The sequence below is a fragment of the Anarrhichthys ocellatus genome, unplaced genomic scaffold, assembly GCF_004355925.1.
Source record: "Anarrhichthys ocellatus isolate YVR2014 unplaced genomic scaffold, GSC_Weel_1.0 scaffold27, whole genome shotgun sequence".
NCBI lineage: Eukaryota > Metazoa > Chordata > Actinopteri > Perciformes > Anarhichadidae > Anarrhichthys > Anarrhichthys ocellatus.
Window position 1 is genome coordinate 1,102,707 of NW_022280057.1, and position 19,814 is coordinate 1,122,520.

At 39.7% G+C, this 19,814-nt stretch overlaps 1 protein-coding gene across 2 annotated transcripts in view; it reads right to left on the minus strand.

Moving 5' to 3' along the window:
• Positions 1-3,434: 3,434 nt before the first annotated feature.
• glra4a (glycine receptor, alpha 4a) overlaps positions 3,435-19,814 on the minus strand; it is a 41,130-nt gene continuing 24,750 nt past the window's right edge. Inside the window, exons 3-10 of one of the 2 annotated variants that reach the window (XM_031862697.1) lie at positions 18,125-18,192; positions 16,655-16,878; positions 15,176-15,258; positions 11,593-11,730; positions 11,051-11,265; positions 9,129-9,278; positions 7,157-7,267; positions 3,435-4,227 (exon numbers count right to left, since the gene is read on the minus strand). In XM_031862697.1, the coding sequence (XP_031718557.1) occupies positions 3,925-4,227; positions 7,157-7,267; positions 9,129-9,278; positions 11,051-11,265; positions 11,593-11,730; positions 15,176-15,258; positions 16,655-16,878; positions 18,125-18,192 (1,292 nt within the window). In that variant the 3' untranslated portion in view covers positions 3,435-3,924. The remainder of the gene's footprint in view (positions 4,228-7,156; positions 7,268-9,128; positions 9,279-11,050; positions 11,266-11,592; positions 11,731-15,175; positions 15,259-16,654; positions 16,879-18,124; positions 18,193-19,814) is intronic. The other variant, XM_031862696.1, reaches the window with a different exon arrangement.

The window sequence follows — 19,814 nt, forward strand, 5'->3', positions numbered from 1 at the left end:
GAACATGAGGCTAAAATGAACTTTGGGATGTGTTCTAAAGTAAATATTGTAATAAGTTTGTATGAACTTTCAGCTTCATAACCCCGTCTCTTGGATTCGTGAGCATATGGAGGTAAGAGTGGCTTCTATTTTGAAATAATATTTTTCAATAGGCAAACAAATAAATGAAAAATATTAATAACACGACAAAATCACAGTACATCTTGCTGAATACCAAACCAACACAAGTAGACTATTGCATGTGTAGGATTTGATCATTAAGCACTGGGTAGACAGGACATTTGTATTAAACCTTGACACCACCCACGCAGAAAAAAAGGTGTATTTACAGTGTAAGGATATTTGTCTCCACATGCTGGGAGAAATTTGCAAGATTTGCATCCATAATGCTGTGTGGAGCAAGCAGTTTCCTCTGTTTACGCTCATATATTTAAAGATGACATGTCTAGCGTCGTCTCATTAATACATCTGTCAAAAAAACCCAATATATTCCCCTCGGCTGCTATTTTTTTATCCAGCAGTCGTCTCAGGCTACAGTTTCCTGGTGACGCAGGGATATTTCTAATGTTTAGTACAACAGATTTTATTTTACACTACAAGAATTCTAATATTTTTACAGTTGTACCTTTTTTATTCAAAGATGGGTTAAAAAAAAGAAACAAAAAACATTAAGCTTCTGATTGGCAAAGGGCTTCATTTTCCGTGCAAGAAATTGGAAATTGTTGCCTTTTATAAACTGATTCGAAAAAAGTCTCAAAGCAATGGAGGAGAAAATCCCACCAATGAAAGATAACGGCTCATACAATAACAATGTAGCGCTGATTGCTGTTGTAAAATTTCATTGAGTGTGAAAATCCGACACATAGGAGTATTGTTTTTGTGTCTATGTATGTGTTTCTGTTTTTATGTGCATGCAAGGGTAAGAAGCCGGTGGCTCTAAGGGACAGCAGTATTGATTGCAGGTCTTAGGCTGCTCTGTCAAAGCTCACACATCAGTTTTTGCTCTGGCACCATTGACATTCAGCTGAAATGAGGAGGGGGAAAGCATGTTGATTCCCCAGAGACAGCAAGGGCATGCCTTGGACATTATGACCAGCAGCGGCCTCAAATGTTCATTCTTTTCTCTCCGGCTCATTGTGTGTTCGTTTATACACAATCGGATTACTTGCGCGTACATGTGTCCTTCAATAACTCAATAAGACCCTTAAAATAAGCAGCTACGCACAACACAGCGTCAGATGTTTAAAGTCTGTGGAACAATGAAGATTTAATGTTCTCATTTGGGTCCATCCTTCTATTGGAGGGTTGCTTTTATAAATTAGACGCTCTGATAGCTGTGGTTTTCTCTTTGGCCCCTTGTGACAGGTTGTGGAGGTGTATTTGTCATTACATTCTTGGGTTTTTTTGTGAAATGAAAGTTAGCGTGTGAATCTGCTTCGCCGAGTGAAGATCCTACAATATTGGAATCCATCAATCTTTCCGTGTCCTTGAAATGATGCACATTGTGGGGGGACATGCAGTTTTCTGGAAGAGGTGATTGAGCGTTACGTGCTAGAAATCATGAGTCTATTTTGCACGTGTTAGCTAGGGTTTGTGCAGTGAGAGGAGAGTAGTTGCCAAGGCGGCGTTACTACTGTTGACACTGCACCTTTGTTTAAGGACATGGATGATTATTTGTAGTGTCAGAGCGTTGCATTTTAACTTTTTTGAAGGAGCAGTCTGCAGGATTTAGTGGCATCTAGTGGTGAGGTTGCAGATTGCAACCAACTGAATATCACTCCGCTCACCCCTTCTTTTCCAAGCGCGTTGGAGTTGGAGATGAACTAAAGAGATAAGACATGGATACAATTTTTTGAATCTGGCAACCCAAAAGTTGCATGTAGTAATGGGTTATAACTGATCTATACAGCTTATTGTTATTTATTAACAATTAAGTCATTAGTTACAACTTAGAAAACGTTTCATAAAGGGTGACCTATTAGAAAGTCAATGTTTTCATCAGAAAGTATCATCACAGTCTGATTTGATGATTTTGAAAGCAGTGACAAAATGCCTTTTTTTGACATTTGCAATGTTTTGAGTGTGTAGTGTGTTAACGTTGAAATTGGCATTTATTGTTCTTTCCTAGAAGTGGCTTGAAGGAAAAATGCCTCAAATCCAAGGTTTTCAACTGTAGACTTATTTGTTTTTTGAACTGGGACTTAACCGATGGGGAAAGCACTGCCAGTGACGAGCAACAGCCAATCTTCTCAACATTTGCATACCCTCACATTCTGTTATAAATCTACTTTAGCTGTCGGTATGAAGGACTTCAGTGAATATGTCAAGCCACTCCTTCCTCATTCCGCAAACCATCAGCTGTCTGTGGCAATAAGTCGGCTCCTCTTGTTTGTCTTTATTCATGCTCCAAAGACGTATATGCCGTCAACCCTTATAAAATTCTGCAACAGAACCGCCCTCATTTCAGTCCAGTAGGCTGTGATTCAAAGGGATGATATGGAACACTGGATACATTTAAAGAAAATCTATATCAATATAACAACAGAGAGAGGATAAAGTAGAAACAAAGGCATGCTTGAAAGCACAGGCGCGCGCACTCACTCACTCACTCACTCTTTTTCATTACCTGGGGAACCATACAATACAGAGGAGTTGATTAGGATTGCCGACAAAAGGACAGTAAGCTCCGGCTGCTTCTATGAATTCATTGTCATTAGCAGTGGAACACCAAGCCCTTTTCAAACTCATTAGTTGATAAAACACCCCTCTGATTTCCCATTTTAAAAAACTCATTCATCCTCCCTAGCTGGCGATGCTCCCCCTCCGCCGCATTTCCACACCTTCAAAAGCCACTCCTGAGACTGGTAAAGAAATGGCAGCTCTTATGTGATTTTTCTCAACAAGTTCGTCCAGATTCCTCCCAGATTGGTTGTGCAAGTATGGTTTCACAAAAAAGCTTGACAAAGACCCAGAACCACTGATGTGAACTGATTACTTCTTTAGCATCCGAGAACTCACAGTTTGCTTTACTGTAGAGTTTGATTTCCACCTTCGGTTAAAGGTTTTTCCCTTCCCTCTTGGGGTTTGGAGTTGATGGGGTCTACTAAAGGACTGCGATGGAAAAGTAATTGTGTGTGTGATGCATTTATTCTGTCACTGAATTCTTACGCACTTAAAAGAAAACATTTCTGTGCACAACCCCTTCATTTTTCAAAGTCATCAACATCAAATCTTCAGCTTAAAGAGCAACAAATCATTTCTGGTTTCCTTGCAGAATAACAATTTATTTAAATTTAGACAAAAGGAAATACATATTTGTGCTTTGTGCAGTTTAATGAACAGTTTTTTTTAATATACACTTTTTACACTGTTTTATATATATGTGTATATATATATAATATTAATTGAGTTATCACCACTTAATAAATATTAAATCTCAAAGATTCATTCCTCCCCCCCGCACCCATTTGTACCCGTTAGATAATCTAAAGGTGTAAAAAGAACCTTTTTATCTTTTGAGTTTTCAAAAACATTCATTCATTCAAAATTCAAGTCAGTACATCTCATCCAGCCAGGATCAACATGGACTTCTCTGGACTCTCATCATCTCACACAAAGGTCATGAACCACAAAAGTACCAATAGTGTTTTGTCTCTGTTGTAATCCGCATGAATCCAACCAAGACAGAAACGAGAGGGCAATCGCAAACACCAGCCATGAATCCACGCAGCTTAACCTTGTCTTTCCGCTTAATCACTCTTTGTCTGAGATCCCAAAAGACAGACCTGAGCACAAAGTTTTTAGCAGATAGAGAAGCGGATATGCCGCCAGACACATCTCCTCTTTGTAATTTAGATCTGACAGGCAGTTTTGGTTCTGAGGAAGAAAAAAGAAATGTAGCAACTGGAGTTGGCAGAGAGCGTTCTACAAATTTGCATGGACGTCCTCGTTTCGCAGCACTTTATAGGTGAACCAGTAGAAGATGTTGAATACGAGGAAGCTCAAGGGAAAGACGGCTCTGGATATGGTGTCAATGCGCTTGGCCCGGTCCACAAAACGTTTGTGAAGTACCTCGCCGTCGTACAAGGTAACTGGAGGAGGAAGAGGCGGCGGCGGCGGGGTGAACACAGTGGCCGGCTCCACAGCGGTACCATCCTTCTGCAGGCAGTGACCCAGTCCATAACCCCGGAAGTAAAAACCACGGCTGTCCCTCACCATTTCATCCTCCTGTGGAGTCAAGCAGAGGGAAAACAGATTGGCCTCTCGCTGTCGACCCAAATTAGCTTACAGACTATTGCATTTTTGTATACAGTAAATGTTTGTCACTGATTGTGTGCAAAACGGGTAGTTTGTGCTTCCCATGTGTCACCATTACAGTCCATTCATGTCACACAGGTAAGTATTTATTGCTCGAAGAACGAAGTGCCTGGTAATGTAAAGCCACATGATCACACAACAACACAAGAGGTATTTCTAACAGCCTAAAAGACAAAAAATATCAAAAGTTAGTTTCTCAAATTGTGACTACTTGAGATGACCGATGTCCTTACTGTTTTGGTACAACGCAAGAAAATCTTAACACATTTATTCGTATGGAAATATCGAATAAGTAAAATCATTTCAAAATTGATAAATAATGACATTACAATTTTGGATCATGTATAAATTAAGCAAAGGCATGTCATTGCTGCCATCTTTGTTTGGATTATTAAATACTGTCTCAATCAAGGAAATGGTTTAAAAATATTTTTAGTTATTTAAATTATTATCTAAATTATTATTTAGTGTGTAGTACAGTATTTTGAGAATTAAAGAAAATATCTTCAGAATACCGTAAGTGTTACATGATCGGCACAAACTGACTATAAGTGGCACTAGCCTCAGTTTCTTCAGTTAAAGGATGCTTAATATGATATTCACAACATTAACATAACATATGACAACTATTTGTTATATCAAAGGATATAGCCGAGTTATGTCGTTGTGTGCAGATAATGAAGATGCTCTCCCTTTGTGTTTCCGGCTTCACCTCATGGCTGCCAATCTGCACTGTGCTAATACGGTGGTTACAGCTGATAACGGTGACCCGACCAACAGCATGATTGCAGAGCTCTGTCGGCACTGTTGCCATTATTTGCACTGTTCATGCTGTTAGCACCGTTAGCTGCTGGCTCAGCTGTCCTCGTCATAAGAGCCGCGTGGCGGCAATAACTATGCTCTGAATTCCATACAGAGAATCTTTAAGCTTGTTGAAGTTTCTATGACACAAAGAGGGGAATCGGAGGGCATCATCATTAGGAGGAAGAAAGGAATTTCTAATTCTGAAAGTTAATCAAAAAATGAACCTCCATCTCTCCATTCCAGCTCTTCAAAGTTGCAGAATGACAGACCTTTCAAAATGCCTATTTATAAAAGTCATGATCTTACCCCCGCCAAAAAAAAACCTTGCACTTGGCATTATGTTTTGATGAATGAAGGGGCACTTCTTTTTTTTTTTTTTTTTTTTTTTGCAAAAAACGAGACACTGTTCCCGCCCTTTGGAGAGAATATTAATAGACATGCAGCTTAGCTCTGACAGTCCTCTGCCATTTTGAGCGATTCACTTTAGCAGCGCAAAGGGAAGATGTGGGATCTAAATTGGATGATTAGTAGTCAGTGTGAAAGATCTGATCCCTGCGTCCCCCTCTCTGTCTCTCTCACTGACCCTGGCAGCTCTCTGGTACTCTGCTGAACTTCACATCTCTGTGCCGGACAGACTTGGCGGTGAGACACTACCAGCTCTTGTCAAAGGTCCAATGCTACTAATGTATTTCACACATGTCTCCACTGGTCTGTCACTGCCCAGTATATTCATTTAGTCCTTTTAAAAACTTCCACGACTTCTGATCTCTTGCCAACACCCCCTGGTTGCACTTTCACTGTTTAGCTAAAGACGTAGCCGCTAACTTAATTTACTGTAATCTTCCTCCTCCTTACAATTGCCCGGTTGTGAGTAATGTTATGGTTACTAACTATCGGTTGCCTCAGTGACAAATTGCACCATACAACTGGAGGATAGGGACTTGTAGCTCTTCTAGCATAGCTTAATTATCCCTCCTACTTCCTAAACGATACAGTACATCATGTGCTAAAGGCTAATGGTGCGTTTCTCTAAAGATAATAGGTGCTCATATTCTGTACTCTCAGCAGCAGCTACACACTGTGATTTGTTGGCATAAGATCAGTTGAGACTGATTATTCTCCACAGAGCAAAATGTGATTTTGGAACTGGCTGTTTTCAAAGAGTGAGCAGCGACAGTTTTTAAAAAAAAATGATATATATTAATAATACTAACAACAAACTAAAAGAATTGTTGAAAAAAATTAAACACGAATAGTTTGGCATTTTGGGAAATGCGCTTATTTTCTTTCTTTCCGAGAGTTAGATCAGGAGATTGATACCACAATCATATTTGTTTCGTAAATATGGAGCTGCAGTTAGTTTATCTTAGCATAAAGACGGGAACCAGGGGGAAACGGCTAGCCTGGCTCTGTCCAAAGGCAACAAATACAGTTTTTGCAATTTTGATTTCGTACAGATTAAACAAACAAATTGTAACTTGTTCATTTCTGATTTTGAGGTTCTGAGAGGCAGATTATTTTCTGCCAGAGCCAAGCTAGCAGTTCCTTGTGCCTTTATGCTATGCTAAGCTAACTGGCTACCAGCTGTAGCTCCATAGTTAAAGAGTGGTATCAACCTTTACTCTAAGTCCTGTCAAGAAGGAAATTCCCAAGATGTTTAACTAGTTTCTTTAAACTAGACAATACAAAATAAAAATTGTTTTGTCATTAATTAATGCCACAATTCTTGGAGTGTCCTAGAAAAAAAGATTACAAGTTTGAAAAGGAGAGAACAAGAGGTAGGAATGTAATATTTTAAATTAGCCTTGAAAACAGGATACACACGGGAGGGAATAAAGGGCAAGAATTCCAGGAGGTCAGAAAGAGAAGGCTTTAGTGATGGGGCGAGATCAGCACAAAGTGGGTTTTGGATGTTGGAGAAATGCCAGGAAATATTGAGGTTTGAAGTGAAAGTACACAATCAATTTGGATGACTGGGGGCATGGACAAAAATTGGGTTCGAAGGTCAGGGTGGACAAAGGGTTAAATATTTTACCCTGGCACAGGCGCTGCAGTGCTGACTCAGGTTCCTGTAGGTTGAGTTGTTACCAGGGATGTCATTCACTTTCCGCAACGACTCAACACTTCCAGGCTGAATGGCAAACACCTCCATTGGAAAGGAAGGTAGACACATTGAAATAAGAGTTATTGCTCCTTATTTCATCTTTAGCTGTAAAGTTTGGTCATCTCTTGAAAGGGAAATTAATTGGTGTTGAATTTATAATTAAAAAAAAAAAAAAAAAAAAAGAAGTTTTGGACATGGGCCTTAGCGTTTAGCTGGAAAGAAGAATTCCCCCTGCTTCATTTAAATGAAAAATCAACCTTTGCCTTGCCAAAGATAAAGTGATTAAAGATGCAAACTTCAAATTCAAACAGACTCAAGCACACGCTCTTTACTTTTAATTAAAGAGGCACTGTGAGTGTGATAATACAGGGCATTGTCTGCGGCTGTTTGTTTCGGGAACTGGCTTTGAAGATGAATGAAGAATCCTCAAGTTATTTTTGTAAATATTATAAATGAAAGCAACTTTTTTTTTTTTTTTTTTTTTTTTTTTTTTGTAATTTTGAAGGCTGCGTGGATATTCTTGCTATAGCTTTTTGCCGATCACCAGAGCTGTCAAACACAAAGCTGAAAGTGCATTGATTAAACCATGGTCAGTCTGGGATTTGTACGCTCCATCAGATTCTCAACCTCTCTCTAGCACAACACATGGAGTCGTGCGTCAATACCTCTCAGATGGATAGTTAGTGACCTCAAACTCCAGAGTGGGAGTAATTGTGCAACTAATGTGGACAGGGGAAGTCTTTTTCTCTGAAGACCCTTATTTTCTCTCTCCTGTATCGACGCAGGAGGGCACACTGCCCGGTAAATCTGCTGGACTCTTCTGCCTTTTACAACGGAACTTTGCCATGAGTCTGGGAAGCTGCCGAGCCAGTGAGCTGTTTAATGGGATTTTCAAGATGTCCCGTCTGTTTCTCTTGAGACGAACCTTTCTGTGTCACACAAGGTTTCTCATGCTGTAAACACTTTTATTTGTCAACTTACAAGCTGTTTGCCTTAATAATCGTCGTTCAACATATGGATCCAATTCAGAGAATGTATGTTTGGATTGTAGACTGTATATAGCATGTGACATGACATCACCCATTGGTTTGTGGCCATCTTGGCTTTTTGCAACTAGTGAACGAAAGTGACCATATTTGGAAGTGATGTTGAGATGCCGTATATGGCTCTGGTAGCAGTAGCGACCTGTCAATCACTGTGTAGCCCCTTCCTAAAGCATACTCTGCTTTATGGTCCATTTGACTCTAAATGGGACGGTAAGTTACTGAATGAGCATCATGCTGTATTGGAAAATAATTGAAACTAGCGATTGAAACCATAAACTCATGTTTACAATGCTTTACTGAGGTGATAAATCAAGTGAAAAGTAGGATAATTTTCTCGTTTTTTCAACCATATTTGTCAGTAGTTGGTCAGTTACGGATAACTTGTTATACAAAAGCATGACAAATGTAGTCAAAGTGTCTCACACTGACCACAATAGGTCAGAATACAGAAATGTATCAGTGTTGCAGTGTGAATGGAGGGTTAGGGTATCTCACTGCAACAGGGTGGGTAGGTAGGCTGTTCTGTGCCAAATGTAATGACAGAGGGAGAGGATGGCAGTGGCTTGTCACAGGTTGTGCTCATGATGGAAACAAACTGAACTGAGATGAACAGATCTGCCTCATGTAATATGACAGCCAGCTGTAGCGTGTTGATGTTGTCAGTTCCTGGATATACAGCAGCCCACAATAACAAGAGGCATAAGTCAATGTTATAGAGACCGCCAAGGACTGGAGTGTGTGCATGCATGTGTGCTTGAGGCCTCCTCATGCTTCCTTTTTAAAATCTGCCACAATATGTGTGTTCAAGCATTTGTGTGTGAGCATGCATTGGCCTTTGTGTGCGTGTGATTACTTACTATTCTTTGCTGCCGCTGCCTTTTCCTCAGCCTGATGAACTCCTTGTGTTGCCTTGAGACAAAGTTAACGGCTGCGTATTCCAGCAGGGCAGCAAACACAAACAGAAGGCACACCGCCATCCAAATGTCGATAGCCTTTACGTAGGACACCTGGGAAACGGACACGGTCAGTTATCAACAGCCAATCAATGAGGCTAACGGATTATCCGTGGGTGCTGCATGATCTACCCATTCCTCCGCTCTGGCACGTATGACAAACATCTTTGAGAAGGTCTAGAATTGTAATGAGTCAGTGGGTTGTGGGCAGTTGACACATAGCCATGAGACAGGTCACTTGTTCAAGACTTGCGGTGCTAGGTCGGTCGAGAGAGAATATATGTCACAGCAAATCAGCAACGCCCACTGAGCGTGCATTGTGTGGATATCTATAGGAAACCATTTGAAACTGTCGCTGTACCTACAGATTCTTTCAAGAATTGTTCTTTTTTTTTTCTTGTCAAACACTGGATATTTTGACCTCTTCAGGCGTCTTAAAATCAAACACTCTAAGTAGGAACAGCTTGCATCCACACTACGGCCAGAACCAGTGTGTAGACATATTCATTTTGAGGGGCCGGAAGCAATGCAGTTTGTGAACATCGGTTGAATCTGTAAGGGAAGAGTGAAAGGGCAGTTTTCCGCCTCCCTGATTGCCATCACTTGGGTGTCTTTGAACAGGGCACTTAACCCCTAACTGTTCCAGTGGAGCTGCTTAGTGGCTGGCAGATAAGACTGTGATTGTTCAACGTTCAGATTTTAATGTGAACTGGTTGATCCTGAAATGGAGAACCTGGCTTTGAGATTATTCCCCTTTTTAGGTAAAGGTGGCATACTACTGCAAACCATTCATGTTGCAGTTTACATCCATGTTTGTCTCAAATGTCATCACTATATCACTTTATCATATTAGACATTTGTGTGAAATTAGCATATCATTTCTTGAGTTATGGTCAAAACATGTTTTGTGAGATCACAGTGACCTTTGACCACCCAATTCTAATAGGTTCCTTCTTGAGTCCAGGTGAATGTTTGTGCCAAATTAAAAAAAAATATATATATATATATAGAGAAAGCAGACGAACTCTAAAACATAAATAGAGCTGGGTTGTAACACTGGGCCGAAGTGCGTTTGCTATGGTTCCCAGCTATCTAATATACCTTGAGCAATCTAATACACCTTATGCAGTGATCTAGAATGATGGTTAAACTGTTAGCTGGTTGTCTATCGTCAAGGTATTCTTAAACACAATTTTAGCCAATCAGAAAAAAGTGTTTACCGTCATGAAGGTAGAATACTGTCCATCTCTCACCTGTTCCCTGACCTTCTCCCCAGGGATCTGTGTGCACTGCCCTGCATGTCTTTCACAAGCCACTGTCCTCGGCCTACTGGCCTTTGTTTGTCTGTCTGCTCGTTAATCTCTAGCCTTGTCCTTAATTAGAAACTGCCTTGTGCAAAGTCAGCATTTCATTCCTAAATATGCTCTAATAGGTCATACTTTTCCAAAGCATCCTTCAAATGCCTCTTTTACCCAACATTGGTTGACACAACCAGGATACCTATTGCAGTCCTGTTTCCTCTCACACATACTTGCTTATTGGAGGAAGAACAGCATATGATTATATTTATTAGTTTCTGTGACTTAAATGTCATTGTGCACCATTCATTTTCAGACATACGGTGCATGGGAAATCATAAATATAAATAGCCCAACATTTTATAACTACGACTAAATACCCCAGTAAAAAGAATAAAGAAATGTTTTTGAGCCCTGCCGGTAATACATCCCCGGCATCTCTGGGTTCTTGCTGATCAGTTTGCTCGGTAAACAAACAAAGAATCCACCTTCCGCTACGTTCAAACCATCATACGTCTCCAGACCCACCTTCGGCAGCGAGGCCCTTGAACCAGAGCTCTGCGTGGTCATCGTCAGTACAGTGGTGATGCCCAGACCCACTCTGGCTGGTGCAGCGTCCATGTTTATCCAGAAAGACACCCATGAGAGGATGACGATGAGGAGGGAGGGGATGTACATCTGGATCAAGTAGTAGCCCATTTGACGTTCCAGGTGGAACTTCACCTCAATGCAGGTGAATTTACCTGCAGACACATGACATAGCATATTTAACTGGCATGCTTAGCATTGCTTAAACTGTTGGGATGGGACTGGGAGAATAGGCTGTATGGTAAAGGAACATTCTGGTTCAAGCAACTGTTTAATAAAACCATACAGCAGGTTATAAGTTAAATCCCAGAACCAATAGTTAACGGCGTCTTTGAGTTGTTGTAGTAGCTGAATCATCTCTATTGCATGCCTAACTGATTTCATCTCTGGAGAAGAAATAAACTGAAGCACTCAATTACAATTTGGACTTTCAACGTGGGGTCCCTGGTTTCTTGACACCATATGTGGAATTTATGATGTACCTGTGTTGTAATGCTTAGTGCAGTAGCCCAAATCCTTCTCCTCTTTTAGCACAAACTGGGGGAGGGTAAGATCATCAGCCACTTGAACGGGGTTCTCAGACAGCCATTCAAAGATCAAGTCATTCATGGTGTAACCAACTGTGAAAGAACAGAGGAGATAAAGAGAAGATTAAATAAGACGAATGGTATGAAATGTCATATTTTTTCACTTTATCTTAGGTTATATTGAATAGACTACGAAGGCACATATTGTTCCCCTTTTCATGCATTTTGCACATAATTTAAGACAAATTGTGGCATACCTTTTCACCATGGCATACATTTTTCAAAAATGACACTGACTTGCCAAAGAGGGCTATAAGATGCTCTGTAGTTCATTATTTTGCCTTGAGAGTATATAATATCTAAGACCTATAAAGTCTTCGACAAAACATTTTAAAATGCCTCAGCTCAGACTCTAATACGATTTTGGGGAGAGATGCATTTACTTGCAACTGCACTCCATCATTTTCCATTTATATTTATAGTATTTCAGCAAAGGTTCTCCAAGTAGACATGAAAACAAGGACTTACACCATTACTGACAATGAAGGGGGAATGCATCAGTCGCAGGATATAACATTAACATTTCTTGTTTGCTATAAGTTTCACAAAAACAATGCTTTTACTGTATATTTCAAAAGATGGCATGGTGTATCATCGTCCTAGCTGTTAAATATTTGTATTCTGTCTATCACTTTCGCTGTGATCCTCATCCCCTTCTTCCTCCTCCTCCTTAACCTGATTTCTTTCCTACACCATGACTGTAATTGGGATCTTGTTGCCATAGCATAAAGTCTGTGCATGAGAAACATTGGAAACCCTGGCTAATGAGACCGAGAGAATGAAACTTTGTGGCGATGCAATGTCTCTTTCGCCCAACTGTCCAGCTACCCTCTGCCATCATGTTTGTCACAATAAAGGTCACCCACCACAGCTCCAGTCATGTTGTTGTGGTTACTTGAAGGTTACAGAATAAAGGACATGAGGAGCATATCCTATGACAGCGGGAGATGCTATATGTGCCAACACATACTGAGCTGATTAGAATGAACAAACTAACAATATTGCATATACAGTATATCTATTTTTACAAGTGAATATACAGTTTAGTGAACCACTCAGGATGAGTCAATAAGTATTCTGCTTCCACACAAGGTTGCTTTTTTTGAGGGTTGTGCTCCTTTTCAAAGCTACCTGATTATAAATATGTTAAATTCAAGCCTCATGCAACACCACGGAATTTCTTGCACATATGAATAATACTGATGTCCACTGGGACCCTTTTAGGGCCCAAGTAACACAGTCATCAATTATTCAAGATGTTATACCATGTCCTGCCCACACGCCTGGAAAAACAACACAACTAAAACACACTAATCTCGTTTCTGAATTCGCTGTCATTCACACATCCTGCTGTAACAAGCAAGGGGAATAGCAAGGCTTCAAGATAACGAGCCAGCTACAGCTAAGAGGGGACGAAACATAATTGACATAATGTTTAAAGGTGCAATAGAAATGAAATTCATGAGGCACTATGTCAGGAATACCTCAGCAAGGTAGAGTAATGACCGTTGGTCACATGTCGTCTTCTTTTTCACGTTAAAAAGCTGTTCACCTAATGAAAGCCACTATCTTAATGCAGCTATGGTTATGCTTCAGATTGTTATTTGTGCTTTTCACTTATCATGTAAGTTTCAAAATAGATTTGAGGTTACTGGTGGCTAATGGCTCAGGGAAAAGCGTGGTGGTATAAGCTGCATATATGGAGCTTTGATGTGTCAGAATGAGGCAGAATCATATTGTTGGTTCTATTTATATATCTATATAAGCCATTGGCATATAAGGCCAGAAAAGAAGATTGGTCTTGGCTCTCTTTTTTTTTTTTTTTTTCATCACACGACTCTCTCGTGCTTTCCCGATGTTTCTGCAGCTCTAGTAACGGTGGTAAAACCTTTAATGTCCTCTCAAGATCAAGCTCTAGCCAAGGTGATCACACCCTTGGGTGGTGTACTATCGCACTTGTCAACACAAGGCCAAGTTTTGTCACCAGAGGCCTTTAATCAGGAATGATTACGTCTCCTCTAATGGCGGTGTGATGTGACACACACAAACACACACACACACTGCTGCTTCAAGCCCACATCTGTTTGCCTGAGTCCCCTCGCTTCAAGCCCACATCTGTTTGCCTGAGTCCCCTCCCTTACACTTCTAAAGGGTAAAATGTCTTTATATTTTTGTTTTTATTCTGCCTGACGTACGTTGTGAACACAATTTATTGGATTTTTTTTATCCGTTTGTCCCTGTGTTAATTTGCAGATATAAATAATGCCGCCTCCTGTACAAAGAGGGAGTTTTATACAAACCAATACCTCTTGTTCTTGTTGGATCAGATAAGGATGCATGTGGAGATAGCAGCATTCAGCTTGACTTATTTATTTTGTGAGAGATGCTTCTGAAAAGGTGCAGGGACTTCACGGTATGAGTGCTCCTTCTGTTTCCTCCCTGTTGCTACACTTTAAATTCTTTTGTCCCTATGACAGGAAATTAGGTCACCTCTAGGCACAGAGGGTGGGTCACGTATAATAAAAGGGACACAAAATTAAAGTTTTATTATTTATATCCTGGAAAATTGGTTTCACGAGAGCAGATCCTATCTCTGCTAAAGGGAGCACTGAAAGGGAAGAATATTTTTCTTTCCCGACATTTTATCTATGTATTAAAATTTTAAAGGTTTGCCTTTTTATACATTTCTTGAACACTTTCAATATATGTCCAGTAAATGTGAACAATAATGGTAAACTGACTATTTTCTAAGCCCCACCAGCCCTTATTGTTGCTGCTATACCTTTAAAGATTTGCGTTCTGTGCAGTTTACAATGTGCGCTCAAACTGCATAGTATGTGAATTTTGTGTATGCAAGAAATGCCTGATTATATTAGCAAGAATTTCTGAGTATGAGACGTAAGCTCCTGGACATACTCAACTGCTTCAAAATGCATTGTGGCTTTTCAGATTGTCCAATGGCGGAGTGCAAGGCAGGCAGTTTAAACAATTAACCGTTGGATAAAAATAAGTACGAATGATGGCAAGTGACTGTAATGTAAGGTGAAGAGGGAGTATCTCACATATATATAATGAAAACATGATTAAAGCTAAAATATTTTATATTTGCATTAAAATAATACAGGAAAATGTGTGATAAATAATTTTCATTCAACGGTATCTGGCACAGCAGATTAGATGGTAGCTGACAAACGCACACTGTTTAATTCATTCCTTACACTTTTGCTGTTCAATTTTGGGTTTTGGAGAACACAGGAGATGCAATTGGAAAACAAACTCTTCTCCATATGGACTTTGTGAATACATCCCAGATATTGACACAGCTATAGACACAGTTGTAGTCATGATGTAGTTCCTATCTCTTGGAATATAGCGAGATAAAGCACCTTACAAGCCGGGCAAAATGTAAAAAAATCAGAAAAAGGGGCAGATAAAAAGAGGAAAGTGAGACAAGAGGAAGTCAAAGAAGAAGACTCACAGCTTTCAAGCTGCATTGTACAGGTCTGAATGTCCATTGGGAAATTCTTCAAGTCCATAGGGCAGGACAGCACAAGAGTCAGCCTAAGATAGAAAAGACAGATTAGAAAAGAGAAGAGAAGCAATAGGGGATGTCAAAAGTCGCACAAAGGGGCTCAAGGAAAAGACATCAAAGCACAAGACGAAATGATGGGTTAACAGATTACAGGGAAACATATCGGTGCCAAGCTGCTTTGTTTTGCAAAGTATTAAAAGGAGTCAGGAGTACGTGTTCAATTCAATAAAATTGGACAAATGAGAAAACTAAAAAGATTTTCTTTTTCTTTTAATGACTAGCTTGGAAAACACTGAGTTACTCTACCATTTGATTACTTGTCGCACCACAATAATGGCAAAGTAATTGGTGCAGGCATCCCTGCTCTTATTTGTTGTGGTGTTGATGCATTAAGCCTTCAAAAAGCCTCAGAGAAGAGAGAGAGAGAGTATAAGAGCTATTTGGTAGTCTGTCTGGAGGAAAACTGTGTAATTACCTGCTCTAATGCATCGCCCAGAGGCGAGACAAGAGCCGCCAGCAGTACACACACACACACACACACACACACAGACATCCATTTGCTTCTGTGTTCTGATGACACAGTCTTTTTCAGCTGAAGAACAGACTACAAATAGCCAACTGATTGATTCTCCTAACATGGGATTCATTGTGTCATGTATTTAGTGCACACAAAGATGTTGTAATTACGAAACCTAGTTGGCAGGCAGATCTAGAAGATGCAGTGAATAAGTGGTATGATGAGGTGATTATCTGTATTTGCAACAGAGGACTTATGTTGTTTGTCTCTCTCTCTTCTCAAAACAAATGTAGAAATATATGCTTTTAATTTGTATAGTAGGACTTAAAAAATGATAAAAATTTTAACTTACTTTAAAAAAATAAAATATGCAGAAAAGCACCAAAGAGAAGGCTTCCAATTTGAAATGAATGCGTTTTTCTGAGGCAAAATGACCAAAACAATGTGAAATGTGCCAAGAACTGCTCAACTAAATGTTTTTACACTTTTACTTTTGGTTACAATTTGTTTACATTTCTCTGATTAAAGTTGTGAGGAAACTTGTGTGAAACGCAAGCAGGGACTACACAGGTGTCATCTCCTCCTATGTTGTGGTTTGATAAGCCATTTGCAAATTTCTTGTCTGGTGTAGAGTGTTATTTAACAAACTCACTTCATAGTACACACTTGCCAAATTATTGTCATCTCATTAAAAATTACATTTTAAAATATTTTTTAACATAATGTTCATTGTGTGTCAGTGAACTGACTTATTTAGCCTCTCGGAGTAAGGTAGCAACAATCGGATAATATCAAAGCAGTTGTATGAATAAATGACATTTTTTCCCATCATACTGCAGCTACATGTCGTTCATGATGTCATTCTCAAACTGGCCATAACAGTATTTGGGAATATTCTCTTTAGTTACCTAATGCTGTACAGAACGCTGCCATCTTGGAAAATCCGTAGCAGCTTGTTATCAGTGGTGACCTCGTGGAAATTGGCTCCTTTCTCGTTTGCAAAGAATAAATCAGGTTTCCAGATAGAGTCCAACATGGATGGATCCAGATCAAGCGAGTCGTCGGGGTATTCGCTGTACGCCAGGCGAGGGTCGTTCCAATTTTGCCGTAGAAATACATTGAGCCTGTAGTCCTGTGGAAGAACTCGGGGAAGTTAATGGAAAATATATCGGCGGTGAACTTTGTAGTACAGATGGAGAGCTGAGAAGTGGATCATTCTGCAGTAGCGCTTTCAGAAGTTTCTGGGAATGTTCTGTTACTTGTCTCTGACTGATGATGAATTTATGATGACCAAAGCTATTGTACTATTTGAAAAAAGAAACCATGATGAAACTTTTTTGGATGGAATATCACTTTAAAGACCAAATCTACAATTTTCTTTCTTCCGTCTTTCATATCGGCAATGATATAATCCACACAACAAATACGCTATGATGTACATCTGTCCATTGTGCTTAATTTCCTTATTGGTGCTTCTGTAAATACTATTTAACGTTCACACATCTCCTAATCGTAATGACCGATGTAAGCACTCGAGTTATTACATATGATCAATCTTTGTAATGTAACCTCAGTGGTTCATGATAATAAAGACATGACTCTAGTTGAAAGGCCCTCGCCTCACCACATTCATCAGATATTCCTAAAGTAACGATTTAATAAGATGGTATAGTGTTTGTTCAGACGTTGCAGGCCATGCCAAGGACAAGTACTGAAGACACTCACTCCTGCCTGCAGCCAACATACATGAGCAATTTAATTAGAATTCTAATCTGTCCAATTAATTCAGAATTCATCTTTGTACATTGTTCCTTTTTCTTGCTTGTTCGTTTCATTTATCAGAATAAAAAGCATGCTTCACCAGCGCATACATTGATACTGTTACTACTGTTGTTCTCTCGGCTGACCGGACCGGAGGTCTGACCATGGGCCTCCCTCAGACACCCTTAAACAGTTCTGTGTTGTGCTGACCCAGCAGCTATAACACTGTAAATGCAGACTTGAGGACAGTAATTTCTCCCTGAACCCCTCGTCCTCTCTCCCATACTCCTTTTCATCCATTTTCTCAATTTTTCATTTTAATTGCAGAGTGGACAGTTCATTATCAGCATGTCAGTGACCCATTGGTCTCTGAAGGTTGCACTGTTATGCTCCAGGAAACACAGAAATGAGAGAACGGCTTCAGCCCTGAATGGATTAGCAAAGAAGTTGGTAGGAAAGAAAGAGGATTTAGTGTTCAAGATTTCTCTATTTTTGTATTTTCCCTGTGTGATATTATAAATATCACAGGGGAAATACAAAAAAACGAAAATAATCATACTAATGCTGTTTTTAAGAAAACTAACATGAAACATTTGAAATCTTCAAGGTCTTCTTACCATTGTAGTTTCTGTGATGGACCCAAAGCTGTTGATGAAAATATTACAGGTGACATTCACAGCTGGGCCTGAGGAAAGAAAAAACAGACTGAATTCACAAATCTTTCCCCTCAGATGGGATTCATGAAATCGCACCACATACAAAGAAATGCCTATTATGCATATCTCCTGTGGCTTTTTAATGATTTACAGCAGTTTCTTCATTCATTTTGAGACATGCAAGCTCCAGTTCTGCTAGTGAAGAGCCCTTACTTTAAATGCACTAGGGAGAAAGTATGTGTTTTCTCAAGCACTTCTGCACGAGTAATTACAGCCAAAAGACTTCTCCTTGACTAAAACCAACCACAAAAACGTTTTCAGAAAATAAATCAAGGGAAATGACTAACACTGGGATCGTTAAGACTAAGAGAGAGGAAGGCCACGGAGACGTGTCAGTCCATTTTGGCATCTATGAAAATCATTGTGTGCAAACCTGACTTTTGAAATGATGTTTATATGATACTTTGCAACAGCAAATACATTTCGTGAAAAGCTTTTGGTGTTCTTATCAACATAAGGAGGAAGTGTTTTTCCAAACATAATTGCTAAGTTTTCAACGACATATTGTTTAATCTGTTTTTCCCTACAGTATCCTGGAAGTAGCTCTCACATAACTCCCTATATACAGGGTTGGGTTAAATGCAGAAGTCAAATTTCGTGTATATGACAATAAAAAGGGTTTCTATTTCTAGGGTTTCAATAAAACATACTGATCCATTAGCAACTTCACCAAGCTGATGTTTTTAGGGTTATATTTAGGCACTCAAAGCTCTTGATTATGGTTGGGGAAGATCATGGTCTTTGTTTGATATTGAAAAGGCAATAGTGACTTGAAGTATGACATAAGATGCATGCACTTATAAACAGTTAACTCAAACCATAATCTGTTCCTAACTTTAACCAAACTGCCTTTGTTGCCTAAACACAGATTTTCACACTGAGTCGTGCCTCCCTAGAGGGACGCGGAGGGAGAGATTTGAGGCAAAGATGCTGCGTGAGATAAAAGGTGCATTCCGGTGTTCTACAAACAACGGGATGTTAGTTTTTGGTTGTTTGGCTCATTGAGTTTGCCTGCTTATCACCGTGGTCAGCAGCTGTGACACACAGCTCATGGAGGCAATGAAGGTACTTCAAAAGTGTCTGGTGACCTTGCGTGAAAAGTCGTACTGTGTGATGGCTCTGTAAAATCTAAACGCACAGACATGACTCGCATAATCATAGAATCGGTAAGGACATGCACTTTACGAGAACATCATTATCTGCATTATCCATCGCACATAAACGTCTATAAATCCTGAGCTTTGAAATCATAGAAAATAAGACGCTCCTTAAAACCAGAACTTGCCTGAGAATCATCAAAATTTTAATTTAGTCAGCCATTGTTTTAGTCAAGAATAATGTCAACTTGTTTTAGTAGCTAATTAGTAATCTAGCCTGCAAACTGACTTTGCAATGCAAAACTATAGTGAGGACTCCCTCCTTTGACTTACGCACAAAACAAAAAAGTAGCACTTCCTGTACTGGAAACAAATCATCACCAGTAAACATACTCCAGGCAGCAGATGGGGTTGTTGTGCGCTTGTGCAGCATGGTAAAATATTATGTCTCATAATTACGTCACCATCAACACGAACAAATAACTAGCCTACAC